We start from the raw sequence: 27,738 nt of genomic DNA, 5'->3' as shown, positions 1-27,738 counted from the left end.
TTTCACCCCATATACTGTATTGATTTTACAGATACAGTAAATTCATTTTTCTCCTCCAGCAGGTCAATACATAACTGTGTGTAAAATAGGTCAAAGTATGGAACATGTCAGGTTTTCATCACACACAATGCATAACTCAAACTGACCTGCTTTCCTGTTCAAACAACCTCCGGGTTCCCTCGTGAACCTCAACCTGGACTTAAGCCAAATACCTTCATGCTGAAAAACAACACTGTCAATAAATCTTTTTTTTTTTTTTTTTTTTTTTAAAATACAACCTCAATTTCAAAAAATTGGGATGCTGAAAAACTAAAACTTGCTTGTCCATTTTTACATGTAGGCAATTGAAGATAGCATAAAGACAATATATTTAACGTTTGATCTCATCATCAGCTTCATTGATTTGTGTAAATAAAGAAAATATTCAGAATTTGATGCAGCAACATGTTTCAAACAAGTTGGGACAAAAGCAACTAAAGACTGGGAAAGATGTGGAATGCTCCAAAAACACCTTATTGGAACATTCCACAGGTAAACAGGTTGATTGGTAACAGGTGATAGTATCATGATTTGGTATGAAAGGGAATCAGGGTTGTATCTAAATGTGAGGACAGAATTTTATGGTGATTTCTAAACATCCAGTCATCATTTATTGTATTTACATAACATTTCAGGGATTTGGATTGCACCTTTATCCAAATACTGTAATTGTGCTTAAAGTCCTTGCATTTAAACAAAGCAATTAATTCGCAGCCAGAAAGTTTTTTTTTTGTTCCATTTCTGATGTACAAAGGAACAGTAGACTTAGAAGAGGAATGTCTGAAGTTTAGAAATGTGATCCATATTGATACAGTTGTAATCTTCCTTTCATGTATTAGACTGTTATTGTCAGTGTCAGAGAGTCTGCAATTTGTTGGTTAGAACCAGAAAAATATACTGACTGTGAATTAAATTTACTCAAGAAGATATCAGAGTTAAAGCTAGGTGGACAAGCAGCTTGTCTTGAAGAAACTCATCTCCTTATGTGGGACAGGAGAAAACTGGGTGAAGCCAGTCTGGAACTCTTTGAGATCACTGGAGTGTCGATGCTACCCTCTGATGGACAGAGGGTAAACTGCACAACCTGAACCTGGTTACAAAAACAGGCTTTTCTTCACGTGTGCACGACAGCTACATTTGTGGCAATAAATCTGAAAGACTTATATATACACACTGCAGCAGAAATGCTAAATCACTGTCAACATTTGACCAGTCTAGTTTCAGTGTGCAGTTAATGGTTTATACTGAGATGCTTCCTGGAAAATTAGCATGAAGTCATTTAAGTCAATGATGAAATTGACTGTTGATTTCTGATACTTTCAAGCTGACATCGTTGACTCAGTTTATTTTCATTTTGCAAATATTGTAAATGTTTATCTTCTTGCAACAGACTCTGGATTAGTCAAACTATGAAACTAACATTTACCTTGCGAGTGCATCTACTGAATTGAAAAATAGGTTCACGTCACTTTTCCCATTGCCTCTATACCTTGACCACAACTGACAAAATCAACGAGAAAACAAGCTTTACAAGTAAATTTGACCATTTGTTCCAGATAAAACTCATTGCTGCAGCCTCAATAAATGTTAACTATGAAGAAAAAAAACTGTTCACAGGTACTATGTAATAACCACAGCGCATCCACTCTCATCTTAATAACCAAATTTATTTCAAAACATCTGAACAAGTGAGATGAAGGCCATTCCAAGTGAAACGGTGTCTTCTGCTCCACGTGTTGGATTCACACCTCACAGCTTCAGTGGGCTCTGTGAAGAGAAGACATCGTCACACATCATCTCAAAAACAACCACATTCAACTCAACCCAATTAAAAACTCTTAATGCATCTGTATGAACAGGATATGAGCAGAGAACTGAGAAACAGCATGGGTTCTTACTTCAGGTAATAGATTAATAGATCATTAAGAATCAGATTAAATATTGTGAATTGATGAGTGATTCTTTGTCCTGGTTATTGTGACCATCTACTGCTACCCGTGCCCGGTATTTGTCCGGTGTCCCAGGAGAAAATGAGTCCACAATGGGAGAACTGAGTGTAGACCAGCACAGAACCGCATCAAAACTAGGCTAAGCTATGTGCTAACAAGGCTAAACTACAAGCCACGGGAGTACAACAGTCACTGAACTTCACTTTAATTTTCAAAAACACAGTTTTGTGGTCCACAACTAGTCAGTTGCATCACTGCAAGGACAAGTTTTAATTAATTATTACGTAAGCAACTGATGCTTGTATGCTTCAACGTGATATCAGTGCAGTCAGCAATATGTTTGAGCTGCATCATGTCCCATTTCACTAAGACATCATCCGAGTTGGGGCAGGATAAAAACAAACTGAGTACTAAGAATCCTGTTTCAAAACAATACAAGAACATTGAAGAAAGAGAAAGAATTGAGAAGCTTATCGTTAAATTTTTTAAGCACCGTCAAACAGCTCTGGCTTCAATTCTGTAACAATTTGGGGCAACAGACAGTGGTGTTTCAGGATGTCACTACAATGAAAGGTGTTTTCTTAGGTTATACCATTAAGTTTTGTCCACCCCCATGTGGAGCGCCTTTCAATACAATGCAGCAAACGCAATAAAACACTTGAGTTTTGTCTTTTTTTTTTTTGACTAACACTTATTTCGTAAAACACTTCTTGCATGACTGCAACATTAAACTGCTTTTTATTGTGCCCTGTGGTACAAGCTGTTTCTGGTCATACACTGGGCTACATTATCTTGCAATACACCATTGCCAGATGAGAATTATTTTCATACATCATTTATCTTTATAGATTGTATCTTGTATTAAATGATTCTGGACGTTACCAGCACCTAAACTGGTCACTACAAAGTGCTGTTTGAGGCCTATTCTGCGCAGTTTGGGTCAACTATTAGTACTTGAGCTAACAGACATGGCAGAGTTCATGGCCCCTCACCCTATCGCAGCCTCCTGGCTTCTCTTTCAGACTCTAGAAGTGTCAGTACATCTCCTTCTCTGACTGGGCCCTTCACGTTCCTGATGATGGAGCGGTTGCTGTCGTCCATGAACTCAACACGGACCTGCAAGAAGAGCAGATGAAATGATGTTAGAATAAAATACAGACACTAAGGCAAGGCTGATTTGAGATTTAACCACCATTAAAATTGCAGATTGTTAAAGAAAACACAATTTAGCCATATGACTTAAGTTTGACCCCCTAAGTTGAACTCAGCTTCCAACTTTTACACATTAACGTTCAAAAGGGGAGATTAGTTTCAGACCCAGGTGAGAGACCACACGCAGACGTGAACTTATGACACACACATTAATCAGCAAAGTTAGATATTTCTGTGTATTTCAGGACCAGCCAGTATTTTAACTTCGAGTTTTTTTTGTGAACTTAAACAAACGATGGGATAAAAGAGAACCTCTACATTTAATTGTGTAAAATGCTAACTTAATGCTCCTCTTATTAGCATAACGTTACCTGTGTACATTGTCCCTGGGAACCAGTTCTTCCGAGCACCTTGGTGACCTGAAAAAACAAAATATGAATTATACCGACAATACATAAATTTCAAAGTATCCTTGGCGTTTACTGATGTTACGTCAAAGTCTACAACAGGCTAACTGTGAACTAGCGAGCAGACTGCAGCATGAACGGGCCTCCATGATCGACACACGAGAGTCGACGTGTCGGAAGCTAACCAGTGTATAAAAATTAATTTAGCTTCAAGGTTTTGGCACTGTATAACACAATAGTTGTTACTGCAGCTGTCTATCTGTCTAGATACGATAATTTTCACCATATTAGGTATTTTCTTACTCTTGCGAGCTTGATCGGCTGCACGCGGCTGGCGTCCATGTTGTCAGGTTAGACCGGAAAGGAAGTCACGTGGTGCGCGGCCGCACTATATGGCAACTATAATTCTTATTAATTTTTCTATTTTACAACATTATTTTAACTGTAACCAAACTAGAAAAATATCCAACAAACATGTTAATAAAAAATACAAAATTCAATTGTGTGATTAAAAATTCTAAAATTCAGATTTCCACTTCCTTTTCCGGCAAATGGCCAATACCATTCACACAACCTTTGATGGGTGAAAACTAGGGCCGTACCATTAGTCATAATGTTATGCTTTTTACCAGTTCACTCATTTTAACTTTACAATGTGGAATAATAGACCCAATCAATTGTGTCTGCTTGTTTAACCCATAATTTGCACGTATATGCATGCAATTCTTTATAACATTTGGTTGTTTTGGTTGTTATTATATTGATTTTTCTTTCCCTATTTATTTAATTTTTTTTACAGCTAATGTTTTCCACTTCTTTGATTGGTATGTCTGCAAAACAAACTGCACAATGTGTGTCTCCCTGCACAACATGTAGGACCATAAAAAATCCCATAGACTACATGACATTGGACTATACTTTGTAAAAATCTGAGCAATTTAGCTTGTGCATACCAGTTACTGATGCAGTGACAGTCAGCATAACATACACATTTTTTTGTGTAGCATATTCACATTTACGATGCATGTTTTACTCCCATCTAAAATACTGATTAATTAAACTAAAGCATAATTTGGTCTACACACTGTTGCAGTATTGTCATTCACCATTATATAATCAGAATGTGACTTAATTTTGACTTTGCTTTACTATTTTTTGAAAAAGGCAAACTAATTATGGTCTTGATTTATCATAAAGGGATACATGTCAAGCAAGGATTTGCTATTTAAGATAAATGAGAAGAGGTGAAAAGGTGGATTCTTTGTTTATAATACAAAGAAAAGCAGAGAAACATTTATACAATATTAAATTTGGGGCATTTCAGAAGTTCAGCAGAACTGGAGGTAGCCAGTGTATTCTACCTCTAGCTAGAATTAACTTCCTGTACAAAAGCACTCCATAGCCTTGTTAGCAATGCAGTACTGTCATCACACCGCTCTCTCCGCCTTTCCTCCTCTCTCAGAACTCAAAGCCTTAAATCACAACACTAATCCTTGTGAACAGTATTTTTAACTTGCGTTTGGACAGAAAGGACAGCAATAGGATTAGAGAATCAGTAAAGAGGCTGAATCCCTAACTCATGCAGCTGATCTTCTTGCATGCCGAGAGACAAACACGACAGCTCTTTCTTTATCTTTATTTCAACCTGGTATTATTATTTAAAGGACAGCATTCAGCCTAAATGGGGCTCTTGTGGAATAGTGTTGTTGTTGCTTTTTACTGACTTGATCCAAACTTGGCACAAACTCTTCTTTTCGTTTGTCATCTAAGGAGCTTTCACAATGGACCTGCGGAAGCCCGGATTGAAAGTGCTGAAAAAGCGTCGCTCCAGCCTTTTTGCGACCATAAAACGGGAGATGAGTTTTTCACAAAGCATTGAAGAACAGGAGCGTGAATTCCCCTTTTCGCAAGACAGCTCTGTGAAACCGTGGACATCCATGGACAACCTTGATACTCCTGATGACAACAAAAGTAAAAAATCTGAAACAAAACAGAGCAAAGAGGCACCAAACCCAAGGCAATCAAACATTGTCAACCTCAACATAGGCGGAAAGGTGTTTCACATCCCGAAGCATTTGGTCCTCCAACACCCAAAAACCAGGATTGGAGTCCTCGCTCTCTGTAATGATCCGGTCAAGCGTCTGACACTCTGCGACGATTACAATGTTAAGAACAATGAGTTCTTTTTTGACAGGGACCCAATGTTTTTCCACTACATCTTCCACTTTTATTGTAGTAAGGTCCTGTGGGTGATGGATAGTCTCTGCCCCGTCAACTTTGAAGAAGAGATGTCATTCTGGGGGTTGAAACTGAAGGATAGTCCAAGGTGTGCTGTAGATACTTCGTAGAGCCAAAGTGTAGCTCAGTCCATTGCTGTTTGTGTATTGCAAGCATGATTTTGAAAAGTAACTCTTGTAGAAGTACACAATAAATTAGCTACTTCTTCTTCTACCTCTTCTTCTTCTTCTTCTTCTTCTTCTTCTCAGGTGCTGCCGCATTCTGTTTGAGGAGAAAGTGGATGACATCAGAGACCAGCTGAAGGTCAACCAGGAGCTGATTGATGAGATTAAACCTCACCAAGATGACGAGGGATACAAGACCATGTTTCTTGGAGGCTTTCGGAAGATGCTCTGGGACTTGATGGAGAATCCCTACTCCTCACTGTCAGCCAAAGCTTTTGCTGTATTTTCCAGTCTCTTTGTGCTTATCTCCATTGTTGCCATGACACTGAATACAGTAAAAGAACTCAGGCAGTACAAACTTAGTGGCAGAACCTACATGGAGTGGGTAGAGATTGCTTCCATCCTTTTCTTTACCTTGGAGTACTTTTTGAGGTTACTCACCACATCCAACATCAAAGAGTTTCTCAAGAGTGCCCTCAACTTTGTTGATGTTGTGGCCGTTATGCCATACTTTATCCAGCTCATTTTTGAGGCATTTGTCATCGATTCAGAAGACATCAGTGCAAAGGAAGATTTGAAGACCATGGCAAGGGTCAGTAAAGTCAGCAAGGTGCTCAAGGTGGTCAAGCTGATGCGCATCTTCCGTATCTTGAAGCTTGCCCGTCACTCCACAGGCATGAGGGCGTTTGGTTTCACCATTCGACAGTGCTCTGAGCAGGTATGGTTAGACAAATCTAACACAAAAGCAAAAATAAATTTAACTGAGGGGACATGCACAAATATAACAATAGCGCACATTTAACTCCTGAGTTAGCGTGCCTATAATCAGCATGTTAACAATGGGTCACATTTCTAATAGCATATGAAACTTGTAATGATGTACCCACAGACAATTATCATCTAATTGTTCTTATTTGGTTTACAGACCTGCAACTTTACTGTTTTGGTTTAGTCTCATTGTTCTCATCAGAGCTGCCTCCAGCTGCAGCAGGCAGCTGTTTTCATGGAGAAAGCTCTTATCAACCCACTTTGCACAACCTGCTTAGCAACAAACAGCAGACTGACCAAGTAAGCTGCTAGCTGGTGAGCACAGTTGAGCATTTAGCAGCTACAGAGGCAGACATTTCCCTCAGGAGTTTGTAGGTAGATAGAACAGAGCGTTAAGCAGAGTAACTATTACATTTGTCAGGTGGCAAAACACATGACCTGTAACTGTTGGATGTGTAAATAGGCAATGTTTCTTCTTAACCGCAAGTAGCCCCCGCAAGTAGCAATGTGCTAGCTTAGGACCAAGAATTCTTTATGGAAAGTTTCATGTAGCCACCAAGACGTCACATTTTTGTCAGTAATTAAGCAGAGAGAAAAAAAACAGTCATTAAATAGCACAATAGGTTTTGAAATCCATGACTTACATTGCCCATGTAAGAATTTAAGATGCTCTTCTTCTCTTTTGCCCAATTTACCACTGTTCCTGCCCAGTGCTGCCACCTGTTGTGAGACAGACACTAACACGTGACAGGGATATGGGAAAAGTGTTTAAAGAGTGTGTGTCATTCTTGACTCAGGGGTTTTTGGCAACTCCAGGGGTCATTTATGTTCATAAATACTGTATGTGCCCTTTGTGATAATAAATGCAACATGTAGGTATTCTCGGTGAGTCATAATAAAGCTTTAAGTTGTCATGTGACCTGATGGGTGGTCCTAGATTTCTGAATATAATTTCCAATTTTGAATGGATGCAGCTGTTGACATTTATGCTTCTGTTGTTATGTAGGTGTGCTGCCTGTTTCTGTTCATTGCTATGGGCATCTTCACCTTCTCTGCTCTGATGCACTCTGTGGAGGTGGATCAGCCTGGGACACCATTCAGCAGCATACCAGATGCATGGTGGTGGGCAGCGGTGAGTAGCATAAACTTCAATTCAGTAAAAGTTTTAGGTTTGTAATTTTTATCTAACCAGACTGCATTACAATTTGGGCAATACTTTTGTAACAAAATGTGTTTTTCCACTCTTCTGTAGGTTGAGCTTTTTGGTGACTTTTACACGATTTTAGCTTAATTCAAATAATCTTAAATTAGTTAGTTTATCCCTTTCTTACTGTTTTCTTTGACCTTGATTGAAATGCCATGAATCAAGCAAAAATGAGAAAGAGACAGGATGGATAATCACATTAATGTAAGTCCCACCAAAGTGCAACTTGCAGAAGGCTACATCTTCATATGATGCCAGATAATACCTCAGTTGGCATTATTAATGAAACAAGGAATAGTGCACAGCATTTAGAGGATTTGATCAGCTCTTACACCTGCTTCTTAGATTCTTCCGGATCAATTAACTGGGTTATGCATGTAGCTTACTAAGCTGTTCCCCTTGTTGTGCCACAGAGATAGAGTAGGAGCTCAGTAGTCGGGGCGTGTCAGTATGATCAAGCAGCACAGTGCATTTCAGTTGTCAAGGATTAGTCCTACCAGGATTTATGCTGCCTGCTTAGTTGTAACAAGACAGCAATGCCCACAATGCAAGGCAGAGTCACGTTCTGTGCTGTGGCTCAACCAAGCACTAAACCCACGACAGGATTGTAATTAAAGACAAGTGAATGCATAGTTGGATAAAACAACTTTGACGTCTCTGAAGCAGGAGAAATGAGCCATTGTATTTTTTCATGCTAATGATGACATGACATGTCATGATGTGATTGTTGACAAACTGTCATCATCAAATTGTGTGCTGATTTTGACAGTTGTGCACCGATAATGACATAACATGTTAGTTTGTTCCCTTTAGAGGTGGTGGGAGGTGGATTTTTAACATCTTGGACAGTGCTGGGCTGTTTCCCCTTGTTTACAGCCTTTATGCTGAGATAAGCTAACTGGCTGCAGGCTCCAGCTTCATACTAACAGACAGATATAAAAGTGGTGGCCATTGTTTCATCAATCTCTTGACAAGAAAAAAAATCCTGTGAATATAGGCAAGAGTAGTAATGGTGAGTAAACTCAATATTGGAGTCCTTTCAACAGTAATTGTTTTAATCTGGAATTTATAGTCAAACATAAAAAAGTGCATGTGATAGCTGTTACCATTTTAATTCTGGTTACTAAAATTGCATCAAACTTTGCAGATGACTATCTAATTAAAGAACAATGGGGTGCAGTACATTCAGCTAACAAGCTATTTGATCTAGGCATTGGACAGGAATACATTTCCAAAGGCTCCACCACTACATTGGACTCTGTTTGTACTCATAGCTCCATTTACATGGTAAACTATGGTAAGATATAGGACAAAAGGATTAACTTGCTCTGAAATGTCTTGTGTTGATCAGCTTAATAATAATAACAGCCTCAAATTTGACTCGTTTTGCTTTAATGTACTAGAGTGCCTGTACTTCATCAGCCTGGTTCTCTGTGTTCCCGTGCACTCTCTTTTAGGGACATTTGGTTTTTATTTATCTGGTGGCAGCTGTTAACTTATATGTGTCTAATCCCCTCTAATACGGTGTAATGCGTCTCGTTTGTGGCCAGACACAGTGATTGCATTCGAGAGATGGAAAGTGTTGTAGTTTATTCCTGGAAGTTTATTTTCATTTTCATCCTGTTCATTCTCAGTACAAAAACATTTCAGTCATTGGATGGTCAAGAAGATATGTAGGAGGAGAATTGTGGGGCAGGATGAGCCATGAGAATGAGCTCTCTGGAACAAAATGAGGGAAATCCAAATATTTATCCACAGGGGTGCCCTTTTACTTTGTTTTTCTTATTCAAATAGTAAAAGCAGAGTACAGATCATGCATGTGCACAGACTCACTTCACTTTTTCCCACAGGTAAGCATCTCTACGGTGGGCTATGGTGATGTTGTGCCTATCTCCTATCTTGGCCGCTGTGTGGCTTTTGGCTGCATCTCTTTTGGCATCATCCTCAATGGCATGCCCATCTCCATTCTGTTCAACAAGTTTTCTGACTACTACGCCAAACTGAAGGAACAGGAATACATGGTTTCAAACACGGAGCGCACCTTCCAGCTCGGTAAACGTCTGAAGCGCAAATTTGAAGGCTGCTTTGAACCCCAGCCAGAGGACTCTGATGATGAGATACATTATCGGCCCGGCGTGAGGCAAAGTATCCACGAGGGCGAGGACTGAGCGAAGCTGCCAACTTGCGACCTCGCTAACCCTAAATGGCCTTATCACCCATGGGTCTACAAAGTGTGAGACCCCATCTGCCTCCATCTCTGAGCATATGTGATTTAAGATAAACAATCTAAGGGGAGAAATGGAGGCACCAATATCTTGACATAAGCTTTAAGCCTTAGCTTTACAGTAGGTGCTGTTTGCACGCTATGGGTGATGCTCCCACTGGACAGCTTGTAACTGTATCTGTTTCTAATAATAGCACCCAGCTGCAGCCACTTCTGATTAGACTGAAATAGATGTTTGACACAAGGAGGTCCAGTAGTAACATTATTAATGACACAATGCTTCATTTCAACTTTAAAGGGAGCGTTATCCTTATGAGGAACTGCTCTCATTGGAAGTGCTATTAATGAACTATTTTGGTCTATTACGTTTCAACTACTGATGCTCTGCACTAAAAGTATCACTTCAATTCATGTGTAAAACTTTTGGCCAGCACCGACTGGCCTAAACACCAAGCTGAACTGTCATCATCATCTTCCACTTTTTTAGGCTGAGGAAATACAAATGTACAAGCGATGAAAACCTCTCAGATTCTCGCACACCTGAGAGAACCAGAACATCATCAGTGTTATGCTCCTGTGTCATGCTGCACATGTCAGTAAAGTGGTATTCTTGTCCAAAGCGCACTCCAGTCACTCAACATGCTCTTGACTGCACCTACGTGGGAGGAGAGGCGCAGCAGGGGGTGTGTCTCTAGCGATCAAGAGCAGGAGTGTAATTTTGTTGTCAAGGATTATCGGGATTTGTGCTTGCGCCTCCTGCTTGCTCGGACAAGGGTAAGAGTCAATTATATTCTGTGCTATATTGGTGGCACCGAGAATCTAATCAGGTGTGCAAAATCAGGTCCTATTTAAATTCTTACAAACTATTTTCATGGATGATATTTGAACATTTGTTTCTGATATACTGTAGATACCTCATTGTAAATTGACATACACCATTTTTCATGCTCACGAGTTACACATGGGCGATGGTGCCACTAACAGTCATCCAACATGTCGGTATGTGGCATGCTCCCTGCAGGGAGTGAGAATTGAGCTGATGTCTGGATCAGGCATGGCCCAGTCCTACAGTTAAACTGTCCTTGCACTGTGCTGCTCACTGTGTTTAGCTCTTTGGATAAGATCATTAAACCAATTCCTGCTCTGGGCAGCAGCTCTCCCAAGACCACACAGTTACTGTAAGCAAATGTATTATCTTCTCCCAAACAAATTTAAGGTAGGATTTAAGGTAGGAGTCTTGGTTACCCTCTCAAGGTAATGGGCAAGGCAATGCTTTCCTCAGATCTGCCCAGGACTGTTCTGTCCAGTGCACTGGTTTCAACAAAAAGGAGGGATTTTAAAGGAAAGGAAAAAAAGATTTTTAATTGGTCATCATCAATGCCAGCCCCTACACCCCCTTTCCAATTGCACTGATTATTTGTTGTGCCTCTGGTCTGATTTACAGAAACCGATCCATTTGATGTATTAGACCTTGACTTCAACCACATGAAACATAATTAGAGGCTGTATTTTGTGTTGCATTGTATGCGAACAGGGGAGAATCGTAACACTGCTAACGCTTCCTTGTTTTTGCTTGACTTTACTGAGAGTCCAAAAATATTTGTTGAAGAATAAGAATTTGCTCCATAGTGACAGATATTTTCAATTTCTGTTCACATTTCTTCAGAAGGTAGATTCCAAAGTTTTTGACTGTGGGTTAATTCCTTTGAGCAATGTTCCAGCTCTTATGCATGAACGTGTGTAAATTTAAGAATGTGACAAAAACTGCATAATTGAAAGAATCCAAACAGAAGGTGACAGCTAGTTATTTTGCACTTTGCAATGTACAAATATTATAAAATGTTTTTTTCTTTCTTGTGCATGGAATCAAAACAAAACTATAAAACAAGCGCAGGCTGGAAACCATGTAAAACACAGATTTGATTATATATTAAAATATATACTTGTTGTCAATACCTTAAAAGTGATGAAAGCAAATTTCTTGCTCAATTCAAAAAACTCTTGTGCTATAATAACCATTATCATCTACATTTCCTTTAAATACCAACTTGACGTCTATGTCTATTAACAGACACTCGTCTCATATGTCTGGAGGACGATGCTGCCTGTCTAATAGTATTACAGGATGAGGTAATGGGAGGGATGCCAGTCCTTTAATAGTGTCGTCAGCATCAATTAAAACTCAGGAGTACTGAGAGATCCTGGCTGTCTCAAGAGGCTAAGCCAGGACTGAATGGACAAGAATAGATGCAGTCTAGAGGGACATCAAGGACAGATCAGCAAAACAGACAGACATACAGACAGAACAGATACTCACCAATTGATTAAAATGATTGAAAATAAAAGCTAATATTTGATATATGGTCTTTCACTCAGACCTATGCGTACAAGCTGTTTGAATGTTTGCACTCTTCACTAACACTGGTTGAAGGTTACACAGTTGTACTTTAATGCACAGACTTAATCCACCAGAAATAGTGGAAATACCATCTACCCTGTACACTAATACACAATCATGTAACTCTGAATGATCTTAAAGCAATAATGAGTGTTTTTAAGTAATATGCGTGAGCAGTGGGTCACCTTCAAACCTTAGCATTTATTTGAAATCAAATCTAAGTCAGTGTTCACTCTCTATTTAGCTCTGCTTTGGTCTCCACCAACTCCTCAGGGAAATCTGAAGCTGTTAAATGATCCAATTTGTTCAACTGCCATGTTGCTAATGTTACCCGTATACCATTTAGTGCTGTGCAGTTAGCAAACCTGCCTGCTGATGCTTCCAATGAGGGCAGTGAGACTAAAACAGTTAAGTTTCAGACCAGAAAACCAAAACAATGAGCTGAAAGATGCTAAAATGCCCTGTAGATGTGAGGGGAACTGCTTGGGTGATAAATCCCTGTGGATCCCTTTTCACATTACATACAGAAAAATATCAGTGAGAGCAGCTTTAAACTTTGTGTTTACCAATCAATAAAAAAGAAAGAAAAAGTGGCTGAAGCAGAAACACACTGGCATACCACCACTGAGGCATAGAAAGGAATGATACAGTCTGTAATATCTGACTGTACTAACTGGTTTGAAAATGATAATGAACAGCATCAAATTTAAAATCCTCAACAAGAAATAAAGAATAAAAATCAAATAAAGAATAAACTAGTACGACTGCACAGCGGCTCAGAGTAATAAACCAATATTAGGACATTGTCATTAGAGGTTAAAAAGACAAGCATAGCCAGAAGAAGTTAAAGTGCCACCTTTCATATTTTTTATCAGTGCTGGAAATATGAAGCAGTCATCATGATTATGTGATTACTGTACGGCCTGCGGTGACCATGTGCGTCAATATCCTTGACATCTTTTAGCTAGTTGCACCCTGTTCCTGTTAGCTGCCATCCATCAAAATGTGTCAAGATAAGGTGTAAAGCACATCATATTCAAGGAAAATAGTTCAGTGTAATAAAATGAATTATGATGCTGTGACATCCAAATAAACATATGGAAGTACTGTGAGTTTAGGGACGTCAGTGAAATAAACTAAGAACCCTAAAACCTCTTTAACCTCTGTCAGGACAGGGTTTATTAGCATCTGAACTATCTGAAATCCATTTCGGTTTTTCTTTTTAACTTCTTTGCAAAGGACCAAACTCAAATTTCATACAATTTCTTGCTTAAAGGTGCAATGTATATGTTACAGCCCAAACTTTTGACTAAAATACAAAAATGAACTAACTCTCAGCAGAATGTGAAGAAGAGTTCTAAGAGGTCAACGACATTTATGGATTGTGTTGGTGAAATATCTCATGAAGTTGGCACACTAACCAGCTTGCCCCTGCCCAGCCTGTCTCATAATACCACTTTGTATCTCAAGTAGCGATAGTCCAATAGTCTTTCTAATGTTCCAACAATCACCAACTCTGGTTTGATCGAAATTAATTTAGATGACAAAACTCCCACCACAGGTGACCTTCCACTTCCTCCTGTCCTGGTTCACATGTCTCCTGTCGCAGCCTCCCGTGTCTTTATTGTCCCCAGAGTCAGACTCCTGGTCGGAGCCGCTGTAAATCACCTCAGCACCGTTTTCCCTGTCAACTGGCCTTCTTCAGTCTCCAAGGCTGTGTTGGGTCCTGATCCAACTGTGTTTAGTAGGAGGCTGCTGAGGCTGCTTCTGTTGCTCGTGGTGTATAGTGCTGCGTGCAGCCAATAGGGCCACTAGCTGCACGGCTAACTGAGCTAACTAGCTAACAGCAGCTAGTAGAAACAGCCAATGATAGCTACAGCAAAGAATCTAGTGAGCAGCAGTTAGCGGTTACCCTGGTGATATGCTGCCCGCTATTTGTATGGAATGACCTTCAACAGGTGGCCAGTTCTTACACATTATACCTTTAATACCTGTCATGCTCTTAGGGCCGAGTCGTAAATGGCGGTCAGACCAGGTTTTTATCTCAATGAGAGTTTCATCCTTGAGGAGACTTTGCATCAGTCTCTCGCTCTAGATCAGAACATGCCTTTCCTTCACCAAGGCTGAATACATCTTTAGAAGAATCTGTGGCCTCAGCATATTTGAAGCCACCTCTTTGGGTAACACACATCGACTATATAAACCCCTCAAGTTCACCTCATAAGTCACCTCACTACTTACTCTGCACACGCCAGAACCTCACGTTTCTCTGTCCACTGACCAAGCCAGGAGCAGCAACACATCATACAATGTCTGCTGCTAAGAGTTTGCTGTCTCTGATGGTGGTGCTGGTGGCTGCAGTGTGTGTGGCTCATGCCCAGGAGAGGATTAAGATGTGCGGGAGAGAGTTGATACGTCTGGCCGTCTCATCCTGTGGCAACTCTCGACTGAGGAGAAGCATCCTGGACACGCAGCTGGAACAGCATCGACACACTTCTCACTGTAAGTGCTTCATGAGACAGTGTCAGACATCACGTCTACTGAGCTATATTTTACATTTTAAACATTTAGAGGCAGATTTCAGGTATTTATTTTTCATTTATGATAGTGGCCTTTTTATTCACTTTTTAAATTATTTAGTTATATCTCTGCATGGTTAATTGACTCTCATGTTTTCAAAAAGTCTAATCTCTTATGTATTCCTGTCTTGTTTGCCTCCATTGCTTTTTTTTTTTTTTTTTAACTGCATACCCTTCTATCAATGACTTCACTCCACAATGGTACAATCCATTTATTCCCTTTGGAGTTTCACAAGAAGTTTCGAGCACAAAGCTACAAATTTCCAGAATTCTCTCTAAATCCTACATGTCTTTCCACTGCCTCTGCACAGGGGAGCAGGACACCTCGAAGGAGCACCAGGCAACAGAGGCGGTCCTCGGCGCTCCAGAGTCTGACGGGGAGAGGGACGTCTTCTTGGCTCCTCACTGGTACCCCTTGTCCTCTCGGATTAGACGAGCTGCTGGGAAAATATCTGATATTTGCTGCGAGAAGGGATGCAGCATGAAAGAGTTGATCCAGTTTTGCTAGATATAGCTCTCTACATGTCAGATGAAAAAATACACTCTTAAAATGTTTTAATCTGTGCTGTGAGGTTGTTTACCAAGCTGCCTAATCCTTTAGAAGAATGATTTTGCTATATTTCCAATGATGTAGCACTCTGGCAAACACTATCAGTAATAAATTACTTCAACATACTGCAGAAAAAAAGCTAAAATCATAATGTGCACAGGTGTTATATTGTATTAATGTCATTTAATTCTCTGCATCAGTGGAGAAAACGTTTATTTGCTATCCGCAAACTGCTCTGTAATAAAGCTTTTGATGATTATTTATGAAAGTTTGTTTCTTATCTGCAATTCTAAGGATTTTTGTGACATGTTTACTCCATTAAAACTATAAATGCAAGGTTACAATATTGCAACACCATTTCTTGAGGATAACTACATCAAAGGGATGTACAACAATTTAGTTTTGGGCATCCACGAAGCTGGGAGGCAGGAGACGTATGAAAGGAGAAGAACGGTCAAAATCGAAGCGGTAGAGGCTGAGATATTCTGACTTTTTAGTCTCAGTACGGGTTGAGCTCTATCAACACTGGATTCTACATTTCCCGTAATGAGACTCACCTTTCATCAGACGTTGTCCATGCCCCGTTGGTATTGACGCCCAGAAAAATGATCACAATGTATTTCCTGTACCAAATCAGCAGTAGTAACTCTGAATATATCATGCCAGTGTTCACTGTAATTCATCTGTCATCAGTTAATTTCACAGCCAACACTCCATTCTAATCTGTGTTAAAATCAGCTATTTTTTTTCCATTGTAAGTTGGAATAATTAAACCTGCAGAGAAATTAACTTTGAAATTCCGAATGGGTCATTTTCAAATGCAGACACATGGAGGCGCAGTGCAGTTTACAACTCTCCAAATCTCTCTTATGATGCTAAATTGGATTGAGGCCATTGGGTGAGCTGTTCAGCTCCGTACGTACAGAAACAATCTCTGTAACCTGGCCACTTTCTAACACTGACTGCATAATTCTCTCGACGGATAATCAAACGTGTTGCTGATTATCTGTCACTCTACACTGGAGCCTTAATAGCAAATGGAATCAGCCTACAGTGACTGATTGGTTAATTGGTTTTATTTGGGGAGGGATGGGCTGCGCTGTAAGTACAATTAATTGTTGTGTAATTGGTTTCCATTTGCTGTGTTATCAGACAAAACAGCCAAAGATGAATTCTAAGTTTAGATCAAGTTGTTAGCAGATCATTTTGTTAGGTTTGTAACTACAGATACCTCAGGAGTAACAACACTCTGATAACGTTTAAAACAGCTGGCTACTGGCTGGCTACTTATTATGGTTTGTATCTGCATACAAATAATAAATAAAACAAAGTTTCTGAGAATAATCAAAGAATCGATTAATATTTATTTCCAATTGAAATTATTAGAATTATTAGGAAATTATGGATTGATATATACTGTGCACATACTGTATAACACATTCATGCACATTTAAACTGTGTGCATGGAGGAGAGGGCACGAAGAGATTTAAAAAAGAGAATTAATGCAGTACCTAGTGTCAGCCAGCAGAGGGCAACCAATATCTGATTTCAAACGGCGTACTTTCTGCACTGCTTTACCTGGTCTGACAGTAGCACTTACCTATCATAGCTGACACTGGTGAAGAAACGGTACATCCTGCCAGCTCCCGGGTGTTACTGTTGAATTACATTGTTACTGTATCGAGATCAGTCATTACAGCTGCATTTGAGCTACAGTCTCCCTCCCCTGCTGATCAGCCTCTCAATGCTCATTAATGTAAAATGCTCAATCACCTCAAGTGATCCTTTATCTCCTTGTGACAAGAGGAGAAATCTGAGCAGAGGACACTTCTAGGCCTCAGCCCACCATTAACTAGTGCCAACACGAGATGACAAACACACGGCTGCATGGGGCCTCTTTAATGGGCTCCTCTTCATGCCTGGTTTGTCAACTGAAAAGCTGCTAAACTGGATATGGAAAATTAAATCAGAGCCTCCATCTCTCTTTCAGTCATTCTATCTCTTTGATTGTCGTTTTAGTGAGCAGGAAAAGCAGCAGGACAGGATAGCACCTTCACTGAGTGCCAGCAGAGCAGCTACACTGCTCACAAACATGCATGAATACAAGTGCACACACACACACACACACGCATGCCAGGCAGGAGAGTGTGTGTGGTGGACTGGTGGGTGTCAATTTGCATGTAAATGAAATGGCTCTCACTGCTCTTGTTTCCAACAGTAAACGTGTCAGAGCTAAAGATGCTATATTTGGTGGTTTGTGTGTTTTATTTTGTAACCAGGGAGCACATGTGGATTTGGGAGCAAAAGCAAAGACAACAGCGTCCATTTCTGCTTTTGTGTGTTCATTATTATTACAGCTCCAGGCATTCTTCTACGAAACACCAACTGTCAGATGCTGTGTCAAATGAATCCGCGGTAACAGGGTCTTTGTGTCCTGCATGCAGTGTGTGAATCTTTACTGAGACTTCAAAGTCACTCAGCTGCAAGCTTATTGTTTTCAACAGTAATAATAGTAATAATAATAATGCTAATAATGTGTATTTCCATAGAACCTTTCAAGGGATTCAAGGATGCTTTATACATATGAACACAGGCAATCTGATCTACTCTGCTTATATGAAAGATAAATTAAATGACAGCATTTTATTAAATTATGAAAGATCTGACATAAAATCTGATCTTGTTTTGAAGAAGAAAACAATTGTAGTGAATTCGAGTCCTCCAAAACCTTTGACAGGTTTGCTTATGAAGTATCTGCTACACGTACAGCTGCTGCGCATTAACTTGCCTGAGGGGGGCGCCCCAATATGTGTTTCTAAGTCATATGTCAAACAAAACACCTTGGATGTCAGAGCTTGAAATCTCCTGAAGACTTCACACAGCCTTGAACGCATCGTTGCCATTTTCTGTGATATTTTTGCAGAAATTTGTTTTAGCTAATTCTGAGTTTACAGTGTTCTGTTTTGGCTGATGTGAGGCGTTGATGTTTGTTTGGTTTCAGGAACTTTGTATTATTTGGGAAAGGCTGGATTGCACAGTCGCTATTATGACTTGTATGTTGCTGAATGCTATTTAAGTTATTCTAATGCGATATTACGGTGCTGCAATACTGCATGTACAATGTGTTGCTTTGAGCATGCTGGCTATGTTTTAAACAGACCTTATGGACACTTATTGTTCACCAGGACAAGTTTGAGATCACCTCAGAACACAGTTATATAATGTTTAATGGATCAGCCATAACCTGTCAATAAGAACAATGTATTGAATGGTTGTGCCACTGAGGTTTGTTCTTGTCCTCCAACAACAAGCCACTTGCTGTCTTCCTGTTAGCCTGCTCTTCATCAGGAATGCCTCAAATACAAAAACCAGAGCCCTGAAACTGACACACTGAATCAGAGTGAAGACTGTCTGTGCTCTCTGTCAAAGTGCCATACAGGAAGCCTTCACATCACATCTTGCAGCCACTTTCTGTTTGCTTCATGTGTGCCTCACTCAGTGCCTCCAGGACTTCCCATTAATCACATTTGAAATGACTATCAGCTGTGTGTGTTCCTGCTCCTGAGCCTGAAAGCTCTAACAAAGACCAAGAACATCTGTTCTACTGCACATGTTCCAGTCAAGGCCTAAGTCCATAATTCCTGTCAAGTAAACCGCCCCCTAACATCATCCCTTATATCATGCAGCATGGTTATCCCTACACCTGCGCCATCCACCATCTCCCACTGTGATGTGACGGCTCTGTCTTCTCCTCTGCTTGACAACAGCTAGACGGCCTGACCAGCAGTGACAGCTTCAGAAGCATTGTGCGATTAGACACTGTTCCCAAAGGACGAAGGAGAGGAAGCCACCAAAAGAGCTTTCCTCTCGACGTGCTCTGATCAACTCTCATCTGCCTGGCTGCGTGACTGGATGAAGTGTTTCACTATCTTTAGCACTGTTACTATTAGATACTGCAAATGAATATTTCTTTGCCAGGGATCAGTATACAGTATAGTAGCACACCCATATGGTTTTATTACTTGATGAAATGCAGCTTCATATCTAGCTTAGTGTTTATTCATCTCTGTTTTTGCAGATGATGCAGACCTTTTTAATAGCCATGCTGTGATTGAAATGATCATTATCATAGACACACGGTGTATCTGTGTGTGTGTGTGTATATATATATATATATATATATAATGAGTGACAGGCTGCCAGGAAAACCTGACATTAATAATTACATTTATGAGTCTGCATAAAATGTAGACTCATAAATGTAATTATTAGGATAAAGCTCCATTAGAGCTGTGTCAAAAACTCTCTACTCAGTCTATATGTTTTTTTAGTCACAATAAAAATGGCTTGTACTGCTTAACTCTCAGAAGAGTGATGCTCTGGTTCAAATGAGAGACGATCGCTGGAAGGCAACTGAAACAGAGGTCAGCTATATGAGCGTGACATGACCAAGGAGATGTTTTTTTGGGAGGTCTTCTTGAATATTTTATAAATCGTGTCGCAATAGGCCATGAGTATGTACTGTCAGTGCTCTGTTTTATTCTCCTCAAACTTAAAGGTCCACAGATTTCCATAGCCAGCGGCCTCTGAACCAAAACCAATTATTACCTCAACTTCCTTAATTACTTCCTCGCAGTATACGGTGTTTCATATGCATGTCATTATATCCGCTTAATCTGTCCAGTGAAAGAAAAGAAGCACATGCGGCAAACACCACACACACATACATGCAGAGACATTAACTACCACTTTGCCACAACCTTGGGGCCACTGGGAGGTGGTGAAGCTGAACTAATAGAGCTGAGCTGGTAGAGGGCAGTGTGGCAGCGGCAGCCTGTAAACCGACTGCAGGCCTGTTTTCTGCAGCTCCAGAGCTGAATGCCACAGTGCAGCACAGATAATGTGATGCTCCGGCATTGAACGCTGAATAACTCAGAATCTGTTGTTTGTTCTGCATTTGAAACGCTTCAACTCAGAGCCATAACAATACATTTAACCCTCTTTCTCTAGCGTTATTATACCTAGCGTCAGTCATCCTATTTACTCAAAGCTTTACTGTCTTTACTGATATATTGGAAAAGACAATTGATATAATATTTAATTTTCATTGGAAAAATAGACCACAGAATAAAATAAACCATATGTATGTATTCTGCTCTCGCTGAGGAGTTCTCAGCATTGATACAACCAGTGTGTGGTATTTTTTTTAACTGTGTGATGCATTTGAATGGATGATTGGATGAATAAATGTATCAAAGTTCAAACCTTTATGAACCCGACTTTTCCAGGCCCGAGCATGGACACATGGCCAGAAACCAGTGTTAAACAGAGCAAGGTTACAATACTATGGTATAGATTTAACGAAAATGTGACAATTTACACTAAGCAAGCACACATTTTGTCTTAAAACTGACCTTAAAATGACCTCATACATCATCCTGTCTTAAACATACCAACCTTTGTTGCATTTAGGAGTCTCATCTTTACCCACAGCTTATGTTTCGTGTGTGAGTTGATGCTTTTTGGCTTGATGCTGTCAAGTCTTTTTAAATCAATCGGTTGGGCACTTCCAGAGACAGAAACACTTCTCCTGCTGTTGTTTCCTCTGCTCCTGCTCTGAAAACTACTCTCAGGTGCTGCAAAGGGTTGCACATTTCTGTATCTCCTTGCACCCTTTTCCTTTTTTAATCTGCTGGTAACTTCTCTGAGTAACTCTCAAGCTGTCCAGGCCATAACTGTGACATGAAGCCACTTCACCTGGCAACGATGCAATTACTGCATGTTGATTCACGCAGCTTGGCTGTCTTGTGATGTCGAGGTTGATTGGAGTGCCGAGACGCAGCTCGTTTCGTGTGTCTGTGATGTGTGTGTGCGCTCTGACGTCCAGAAAGAGCAGAAACGTTATCCAGTTGCAGCTGACAATGTGACCAGTCCACACACACAACAACTGATAAAGATAGAAAATGTGTGTGTGTGTGTGTGTGTGTGTGTGTGTGTGTGTGTGTGTATGACTGAGTAAGAAAAGGGTGAGAGGGGAGATGGAGGAAAGCGAGTGGGGGAAACAGACAGAGAGATGGAGACAGCGGTGGGCATGCCCAGAAAAACGATTACTCCAGCTGCTCTTTCACAGCTGCTCCCAATTGCTCCATTGCACCTTCTCTCCCTCCGTCCATCACTCCCTCCACCTCATCCCTCCATACTCCCATGCATGACTGGGCTGTTTGTAGCTGATGTAATGTTGACAAAATACTCCCGAGTGGGAGTACTTAGCCGGTGTGGCGCACAGTTTCAATGATGTACAACTTAACGATGTTGCCGTAAAGATGAGGGAGGATTATACTTGATGGGATGGTAAAGCATTGTTAGTGAGCTGAATAATGTAGAGGAGGAATCGTTGTTTTATGTCTATCACTTTTTATTAGATATGTTGCATTATCGTGTTTGACAGATAAACAGATATTTATTACACCTTCACACTGTTTTATATTCAAACACATATATGCACGCACACACACGCACACACACAAGGCTTGCCTCCTTCGATATTCCTGTCACTGTTATCAGCTGGGTTCATCTGGGGGGGGGGGGGGGGGGGGAGGCTGCTGTTAAAACATGAGCAGTCCATTCAATACACTTCAGCTAATCAAAGCTAAGCTGCTTGTGCAACTTCCAGTTCTCCACCCCATCAGGGCATGTGATGAAGACAGAATGAGAGTGCGTAGGTTTCCAAGCAAGCTGAGGTGCGTGTGTGCACGTGTGTTTGAGTGTGTGCATGGATGCATGTGTGTTTTTGTGTGCCACACCTTAGGCTTTGCTTCTCTCTCTCTCTCTCTCTTTCTCTCTCTCTCTTTCTGTATATGTGTGTGTGTGTGTGCGTGTGTGTGTGTGTGTGTGACTCAGCGGGATACCTAAGCCCAGAGGAGCAGAACAACAGCAGGTACAGTATCTCAGTACAGTGTGGCAGCTTTTTAAGAAATTGAAACACTGCCTCTCTGTTACTTCCAGTAAGTGGACCCATTAATGAATACAGAGGCTTAATGGTTCTGGGTTTGGCCCCCTCTGTATTAAATGCGCCATTAAAGAGGGTTCACCTGATCCTGGCAGGTGTAAAAGAAAGAAAAGGGGGAGGCATGAGTTAGTGGTCTTATTTCTTTAGTAACGAGTCTTTAGTCTCATATTAAGCCCGAGGTTATGTTAAATTGGATGTCTGACATATAGCTTCCTCCATTATGGACTTTTCAGTTCTTTCCTAAGGGCTCCGAGTGTGAAGATGGTGTAGTTTTTGGTCGACTGTCTAAATTTGTGTGTCAAAGTTAAATAAAGTGAATGATTTTGTCAATTTAACTTGCCTGGATTTTTTCTTTCACCTACTCGCCTGCACAATGTAGCTATATGTTTATGTTTGCTTATGTTTGTTTAGCTTTGCTGTCCTCGCTTTAGCTGTATATGTGTATCCTTCTGTACAAAGTAAACTGAGAGCCATTAGAAAACCAGAGTGTGTGCCTGAACATACTCGGTCAATAAAGCTGATTCTGAATCAGCTTTATTGACTGCTGTTCCTGTTCGCTGTCTGTTCTCACTTAAGGCAGATTTCTGTGCTGGTACAACGTTGCAATTGCAAAACAATCTCACATAAAGATTCATATTAAAAATGACATTTTAGGACTGAATTAATTAGTTCTTAATGTTAATTTTTTGATTTGGTTGAGTCTTTTTTTTTCTTATGCTGCATTACCAATTGCTCAGCATACAATACATCCACATGTCTTGATAGATAGCACTGTATTAATGTGCCCCTGCAGAAAAAACACTGAAAATCAGCCTTTCTTTATTTTTTTATTTTCTCATAATGTACGTCCTTGATCAGACCAGATGAACTGTTAACACAGAATCACCTCCAGCTCAGTTGACACCATGGGCTCTCTTGTGTATTTGCAACTTTCACCACCTACAACCACCCTTAAGCACGGCAGCCCGCCCCCCCACCTACTCATTTTTATCTCCTTCGCCCTTCCTACTCCCCCTCCTCTCGACCTGCCCCCATCCCTCTGCGTAGGTAGGTCTTCTCCTCTCCTCTTCCCATCTCTATCCATCTCTCTTCCTCTATTTTGCTCCAGCTGCCCTGCCATGCATAATTAAGTTTCTGGTGGAAGCTCACCCTCCCTCTTTCCCTGTTTTCTCATCTCCATTTCTCGTCACATCGTTCCGTCTTCCTTTCTTGCTCTCTGGTGAATAAAAAAGGTAAAGCTGGCCTGGGAGCACTGGACATGTCTCTTTTTCTTCCTGTCTTTCCCTCCTGCTGTCCTCGGGCCTACGCTGGGGCCGAGTGCCAGCCCTGTCTTGTTAAGTGATAATGTTAAAAAGCTAAATCACACCACCACAGCCACCGCTGTCACCGCATCCCTCCCTGCCTCGTTCTGCGAAGGGTCTCTGGTTTCACTTTGCGCTGTCATCCTATCCAGTCGCTCTCATCAATACGCAATGCAGGAGCTCCATCAGCCTGTGTATTTCTCTTCCAACCTTAGACAAGGTGATGTTTGGGGCCTGACCAACGCCATGTTAATGTGCATGTTAATGAGTTTGAAGTATCAGACTTCCTTCTTTCTTTCAGTTTCATGTCTTTTTCATTTATTCAGTAAGTCAAAACACTGGGTCAAATTCAGGGTCTCTCAGTTTCACTTCCACATTCTGTCTCCACTATTCAGCAGAGCACAGTAACACTAAAGTTAAGAAGCTCTAAGATGATCTATACATGTGGTATAAAGTCAGTTTTTGTGATTAAGAACCACTCAAACTCATAGCAAAAAGTGTCTGATTTAAGACATGATGGATTTTATCCAAATTTAAAAACTTGGTAGAAACGTGGGTGACTTCCACCTCCTGATGTTTTAAAGCAAATATGCTGCACTTTAATTGACTACATCCAGTTGACACTAGTTATACTGAGAGTAGAGGCTTTGCATTATTTTGTCAGCTCCAAGGCATTACAGTAATGTGATCAGGGCCTGTTAAACTGCATGGAGGCAATTTAACATTGTCAGTGAACAGTAACATCACATCAAGGTATTTTAATGCGCATTTTGAAATACTGCATTCGAAAAGCTTGATGGAAACAGCAAAATTCCAAAAATATTCTCAATTTCGCAAAAAAGTCTTTAGGCATGCTTGAGGTGGTTTTTGCCTTTTTCAAGAGGTGTTAATGCACAAAATGGGAGGTGGAAACACCTTTGCTGAATAAATTCTGACATTGTGAACATAACGCTCATCACTGATTCGGCTGTTTCAAAGAATATTGGATATTCCCATAACACGTGAAAACATGGCCAATACTAGCTAACAACAACTGAAACCTGCCCAAACGAAACACGTGCTGTTAAAATACTGCACACATTTAGACATGTCCTTCTGGGCTGTATGTGGCAGTTCTTTGGGTGTCTTTTGCCTTGGCTACTGTATGCTGTGCATGCAAGATAATGTGTTTGTTTAGCTTATGTTATATTACAATGTGACATTTTGAGTGGAATTTTCACATCAAATCCCCTCCTGTACTCACACCTACATCCAAAAAGTGCACACCAAGCACAGAATGTGGTTACTTCTTCAGTAGTTGTATTTGACATCAGTGTGAGAACTAATGTTAAATGCTAAGCTAGCTGTTGATGGTCAGTAAATACCTCCTGTTTTTTTCATTCTAGCTGTTGCAGTTGTGCTGAGTAACAACAGTCAAGTAACGAGTAATGTTACCCCTATTGCACCTACTTTTGCTGTTGAGTAATTAGTGATTGCTATTAGTTTTTAATGAGAATTATGAATAATTTATTACATTTTTCAAGTAACTTGACCAATACAAAATGCACACACAGCATTGTGAACATAGAAATACGAGGATGTCGAGCTGAATATGCACCAAGCAAGTTTTTGTTTCATTGAAATGCTCACACTTCATTGCATTTTAACACAAAAATAACTGTTTCAGCTTCTTTATCACTCCTCTGCAGTGAAGCAGTTTACACTGTGACTTCATTGCATTTGCTCTCAGGGTCAGTCCCCATGTTAATGTAACAATGGGTGACTCACTTGTTAGCCTTCTGTTTTTGGAGCCTACTATTACACAAGGTGGTCTCTCTTATCAGCTAATACGTTTTCCACCTGCCACTGTAACCACTGACCGGTGGCCCTGTCACCAGCTTTAAGGCTTTACAGGATTTAGACAGGTAATGTACCTGGCTGGTTGCTCAGCCAAAGCTGACATTAGGGTAGGGTATCGGTGATTACATTGGCATTAAGTAACTCCAAATGTCTGAATTATATCAAAATGTGTAGAATTTTGAGGGACTGCAGACAAAATAATCTTTTGTAACAGAGTACAAACTAATAAAAGTTAACTGTCGGCTTGCTTCTGCAGCTGTGTGTCCAAAGAAAACGTTTGCTGAAGATCAGGTAAGTGCTTATTCATGATTATGAACATGTATCTCGTAGCCATGAGCATACAGAGAGGCAGTTCCTGTGTCAGACATTTCCATCACACTAACTTGAGCCAAGCCTTGAATATAATCCAAGGCCATCTGTTGGGTAGATCCTTCGATATGCTAATTAAGTTGTGCCAATCTTTTCTATTTACAATTGAGGCCTGACAGTGTCTTTGAATAGGGGAGATCTACTATGTCACAAATGGATTTGCGTATTAGTTTACTCCAGAATGAAGCTGCAGTAAACATCTTCTTTGAGAGGCAATATTACAGATGTGTGAACGTACTGTGAATTATTAAATCATTAATTGAGACACATAAACCATTTGTGCCCCGGGGTGTTTCATTACAGTAATGTTGACAGTCTGGTGCTTGGAAGGAATTTAAAGAGAACTTATAGTTTAAGTATTTCAAACATCTGGGTGCATATTCTAATATTAAGCGTACTGTATGACACACAGTCTGATATCACGGTGTTGGTTTCTACACCGTCATAATTAATGTTGCCTGAAGACCATTACTGCAACTGACCAGTCAAGTTTTTGTGATGTCATAGCTTTGCAACATGGAAAAAAGAACAGAAAACTGCTGACACTGATGACTGTTTTAATCCAAACATACCTACATAATTTCTACATCTACCTTTGGGGTACTCACTAATTGGCCTAGAGCCTATATGTTACTGTGTATGTTGTAAAGTAGGTGTACTTGCAGTGTGGGGCACTTATGGGGGGCTTCAGGAGCCTGAGGTGGTGCAGCTTTATGTGGGTTACACTGTTGTAACACAGAGTGCTGATCATTGTTGTTCTGGACCACAGCAAGTAGAAAAGCTTTTTCATGATGAGGCAGTAGTAGAGGGTGATCGATTCTGATGTCCTGCCACAGTTTAACTGTCAGACTGCACTCACTGAACAACTTTATTGAGTCCTTCAACAATATCAGAATGAAAGTATGACACCAGGCGCTACAGGTCACACCATAAAGTTTACAGTCTCAACTGACTTTGCCAGCGCACATCAATGGTGGATGTATAACCAGCGTGCCGTCTCAGGTGCCTTATTTTCAGTGCATGTTATGGCTCAGCTCAGCTCGACTTGGCTCGCTTCAGTATGTGTTCACTAGCGAGTTGCTAACTTCCTCTGTCTGCCTGGGTGCTGGCCATGTAGTGTACACTGGGGACTTGCAGTTTTGCAGTTGCTTGCTAAAAATCACTCTGCGTCTGTGGAAAATGATGCTGATGATGAGAGGTGAAAGTGAACCAGAACATAAAGGTATGGGCAGCCAAAAGACACCATGAAGTAGTATGGAACCGCTGAGTTGGGTGATAATTATCTGTAGAGTCACTGAGGTGCAATAACATCACACAACTCGCACAATTTTGTTAGCTTTGCTCATTAGCTGTTTAATTTCAGGCTTTTGGGGAAAAAAAAAAATGCTGTTATTTTTGTGTCTCCTGTCTACAATCTGTGAAGCCACTTTGATACATATGTACAGCAAACAGTGTGTAAGACCTCCACTCCACTTCATATCAATAGCTTTTTCTCAGACAGTATACCTTATATCACCGGAGGAGTACCTGTGTGCTAAAAGTGTAGC

At 40.5% G+C, this 27,738-nt stretch overlaps 3 protein-coding genes across 3 annotated transcripts; 2 read left to right on the top strand and 1 right to left on the bottom strand.

Annotated features, from left to right (window-relative positions):
• Positions 1-1,687: 1,687 nt before the first annotated feature.
• On the bottom strand, positions 1,688-3,911 carry rps28 (ribosomal protein S28). The gene is made up of 4 exons (XM_076745248.1): positions 3,851-3,911; positions 3,512-3,559; positions 2,981-3,104; positions 1,688-1,806 (listed from the first exon to the last, which is right to left on the bottom strand). The coding sequence occupies exons 1-3, from the start codon at positions 3,887-3,889 to the stop codon at positions 2,982-2,984; spliced, it is 210 nt and encodes a 69-aa protein (XP_076601363.1). The 5' UTR covers positions 3,890-3,911; the 3' UTR covers positions 1,688-1,806; position 2,981.
• A 1,218-nt stretch (positions 3,912-5,129) lies between these two features.
• LOC143328764 (potassium voltage-gated channel subfamily V member 2) lies at positions 5,130-12,945 on the top strand. Its single transcript, XM_076744072.1, has 4 exons — positions 5,130-5,873; positions 6,034-6,667; positions 7,724-7,849; positions 9,772-12,945. Exons 1-4 carry the CDS (start codon positions 5,329-5,331, stop codon positions 10,087-10,089), a joined length of 1,623 nt encoding a protein of 540 aa, XP_076600187.1. The 5' UTR covers positions 5,130-5,328; the 3' UTR covers positions 10,090-12,945.
• Positions 12,946-13,429: 484 nt separating this feature from the next.
• insl3 (insulin-like 3 (Leydig cell)) lies at positions 13,430-16,637 on the top strand. Its single transcript, XM_076744073.1, has 2 exons — positions 13,430-15,045; positions 15,434-16,637. Exons 1-2 carry the CDS (start codon positions 14,853-14,855, stop codon positions 15,628-15,630), a joined length of 390 nt encoding a protein of 129 aa, XP_076600188.1. The 5' UTR covers positions 13,430-14,852; the 3' UTR covers positions 15,631-16,637.
• The last annotated feature ends 11,101 nt before the right edge of the window (positions 16,638-27,738 follow it).

The sequence above is a fragment of the Chaetodon auriga genome, chromosome 12, assembly GCF_051107435.1.
Source record: "Chaetodon auriga isolate fChaAug3 chromosome 12, fChaAug3.hap1, whole genome shotgun sequence".
NCBI classification, from domain to species: Eukaryota; Metazoa; Chordata; class Actinopteri; order Chaetodontiformes; family Chaetodontidae; genus Chaetodon; species Chaetodon auriga.
Note: the sequence above shows the minus strand (reverse complement) of the source record. Positions and strands in the feature narration are given on the sequence as shown.

Bases quoted from the DNA above. Each gene is read 5' to 3' on its own strand.
- insl3 (XM_076744073.1), top strand. From the start codon at position 14,853: ATGTCTGCTGCTAAGAGTTTGCTGTCTCTGATGGTGGTGCTGGTGGCT. The intron at 15,046-15,433 runs GTAAGTGCTTCA...GCCTCTGCACAG, and splicing joins GCATCGACACACTTCTCACT to GGGAGCAGGACACCTCGAAG.
- rps28 (XM_076745248.1), bottom strand. From the start codon at position 3,889: ATGGACGCCAGCCGCGTGCAGCCGATCAAGCTCGCAAGA. The intron at 3,560-3,850 runs GTAAGAAAATAC...TTGTTTTTTCAG, and splicing joins AGCCGATCAAGCTCGCAAGA to GTCACCAAGGTGCTCGGAAG. The intron at 3,105-3,511 runs GTAACGTTATGC...CTCTTCTTGCAG, and splicing joins CCCAGGGACAATGTACACAG to GTCCGTGTTGAGTTCATGGA.
- LOC143328764 (XM_076744072.1), top strand. From the start codon at position 5,329: ATGGACCTGCGGAAGCCCGGATTGAAAGTGCTGAAAAAGCGTCGCTCC. The intron at 5,874-6,033 runs GTGTGCTGTAGA...TCTTCTTCTCAG, and splicing joins AAACTGAAGGATAGTCCAAG to GTGCTGCCGCATTCTGTTTG. The intron at 6,668-7,723 runs GTATGGTTAGAC...GTTGTTATGTAG, and splicing joins TTCGACAGTGCTCTGAGCAG to GTGTGCTGCCTGTTTCTGTT.